Source organism: Sinocyclocheilus anshuiensis, unplaced genomic scaffold (assembly GCF_001515605.1).
Source record: "Sinocyclocheilus anshuiensis isolate Anshui unplaced genomic scaffold, SAMN03320099.WGS_v1.1 scaffold1053, whole genome shotgun sequence".
Taxonomy (NCBI): Eukaryota; Metazoa; Chordata; class Actinopteri; order Cypriniformes; family Cyprinidae; genus Sinocyclocheilus; species Sinocyclocheilus anshuiensis.
In genome coordinates, this window is record NW_015555711.1 from 1,008,518 (window position 1) to 1,010,005 (window position 1,488).

General features: G+C 39.1%; 1 protein-coding gene across 1 annotated transcript in view; it reads right to left on the reverse strand.

Annotated features, from left to right (window-relative positions):
• The window catches only part of LOC107671936 (sarcolemmal membrane-associated protein-like), a 12,024-nt gene that overhangs the window by 1,498 nt on the left and 9,038 nt on the right, over positions 1-1,488 (reverse strand). The window contains exon 7 of the mRNA XM_016464949.1: positions 1,147-1,281. Coding sequence (XP_016320435.1) covers positions 1,147-1,281 — 135 coding nt within the window. The remainder of the gene's footprint in view (positions 1-1,146; positions 1,282-1,488) is intronic.

The following is a 1,488-nucleotide window of genomic DNA, read 5'->3' on the forward strand; positions in this document are numbered from 1 at the left end:
CACACACACGCACACACACATGATGCGCAAAACTCCGCACTTGAACAGTCATTAGCAAATACTTAAACTAATAACAAAACAGTAGCTTATTCAGAAGCGCCAGATTGTCATAGCAAAGTCAGAATTACCTCCTCTCCTAGGCTCACGAAACGGTCGTCCATAAAATGCATTGCTGTTCTGTTGTAAGTAATCTTAAAGATTCCTAAATGCATCTACTTTCGGAAGGCCAAATAAAGTGCTTTTGGTTTCGCCTAGAAACACACAGCGTCTCCCTGACATGGCTGCTTCAACACTAACTGCGGTTACTGAAACCACGCCTTCTTTCTTTGCGTGCACATTTGGCTGGCATTACGCAAATATTTCCACATAGTGAGGTAGATATGTGGGGGCGTGTTAGAACGAGCCGTTTTAGGGGGGCGTGGCAGAGTCTTAACTTTGATAAAGAATATCTCTTTGGTTTTGAGACTTTAGTCTTTGCAACTTCAGGGATCTTATCTATGTACAATCAGCTTGTAACACTCCAAAGAGAAAGGAAAACGTGAAATCGCATCATATGACCCCTTTAAGTGACTTGCCTGATTAAATAACTTACTTTTTAAAAAATGAAATAAAAAAATAAAAATAAAATAACCTAATACAGGACAAGCAGTTTGGAGAAAGGATGCAAAATAAAATTAAATAAAAAAATTTTTTAAAACTGTCATAAAAATATTAAATTAAATATTAAACACTTTGTGGTTTTCTTCCTCGTTTTTGTTTTGGTGACATAGGAATATTCCACATGTATTTTATGTTGTCACATGGAATTGTGGGAAAAACCTTGCATGCATCCTGAAGTACAACACATGCTCGGTTTTATTTTCTCTTTATGTCAATTCTTGTAGAAGTATTTGGGGAAACCTGTTTGGAAACAGTGTGCAATTCCGTTTGGTGTCGTTGTTAGCCGCAGAAATTACACACTTCACCTTTAGGCTATACAAAATTTTTAAACTATAAGAAGTGCATTGTCAAACAAATGATGCTATGTTTTTCAGTGCTGATTTCAAGGACTAAAAACAATGCAATATGCGCTCTCTCCTCTTGAACTGTCCCAATTGTCAGTGCCCCTGTTGTTGAACATCAGCATTACGTGGATTGAACACTCACATGGTTTTCTTTGTCCTGCAGAAGCCTCAGGCGCTCTTGGCTCTGCTGCAGCTCCAGATTGAAGGAGCATTTCTCATCCTCTGCATTCTCATACTTCTCCCTGAGGCCTGACAGCTCTGCCTGGATCTCCTCATACTGAAAGCAAAAAACAGAAAGAGAGAGTAGGAATCTTTCAGATGGAGCAATGAGCCTAGTCAATAACACACACACACACACACACACACGGTAACATTCACAATAACCGACAAACTAGAATACAAGAGACAGTAACTGATATAGGGCAGATAACGAGGGGCAGACAGGTGAGCACAATGAGGTGATTAACTAATAATGAGAACAGGA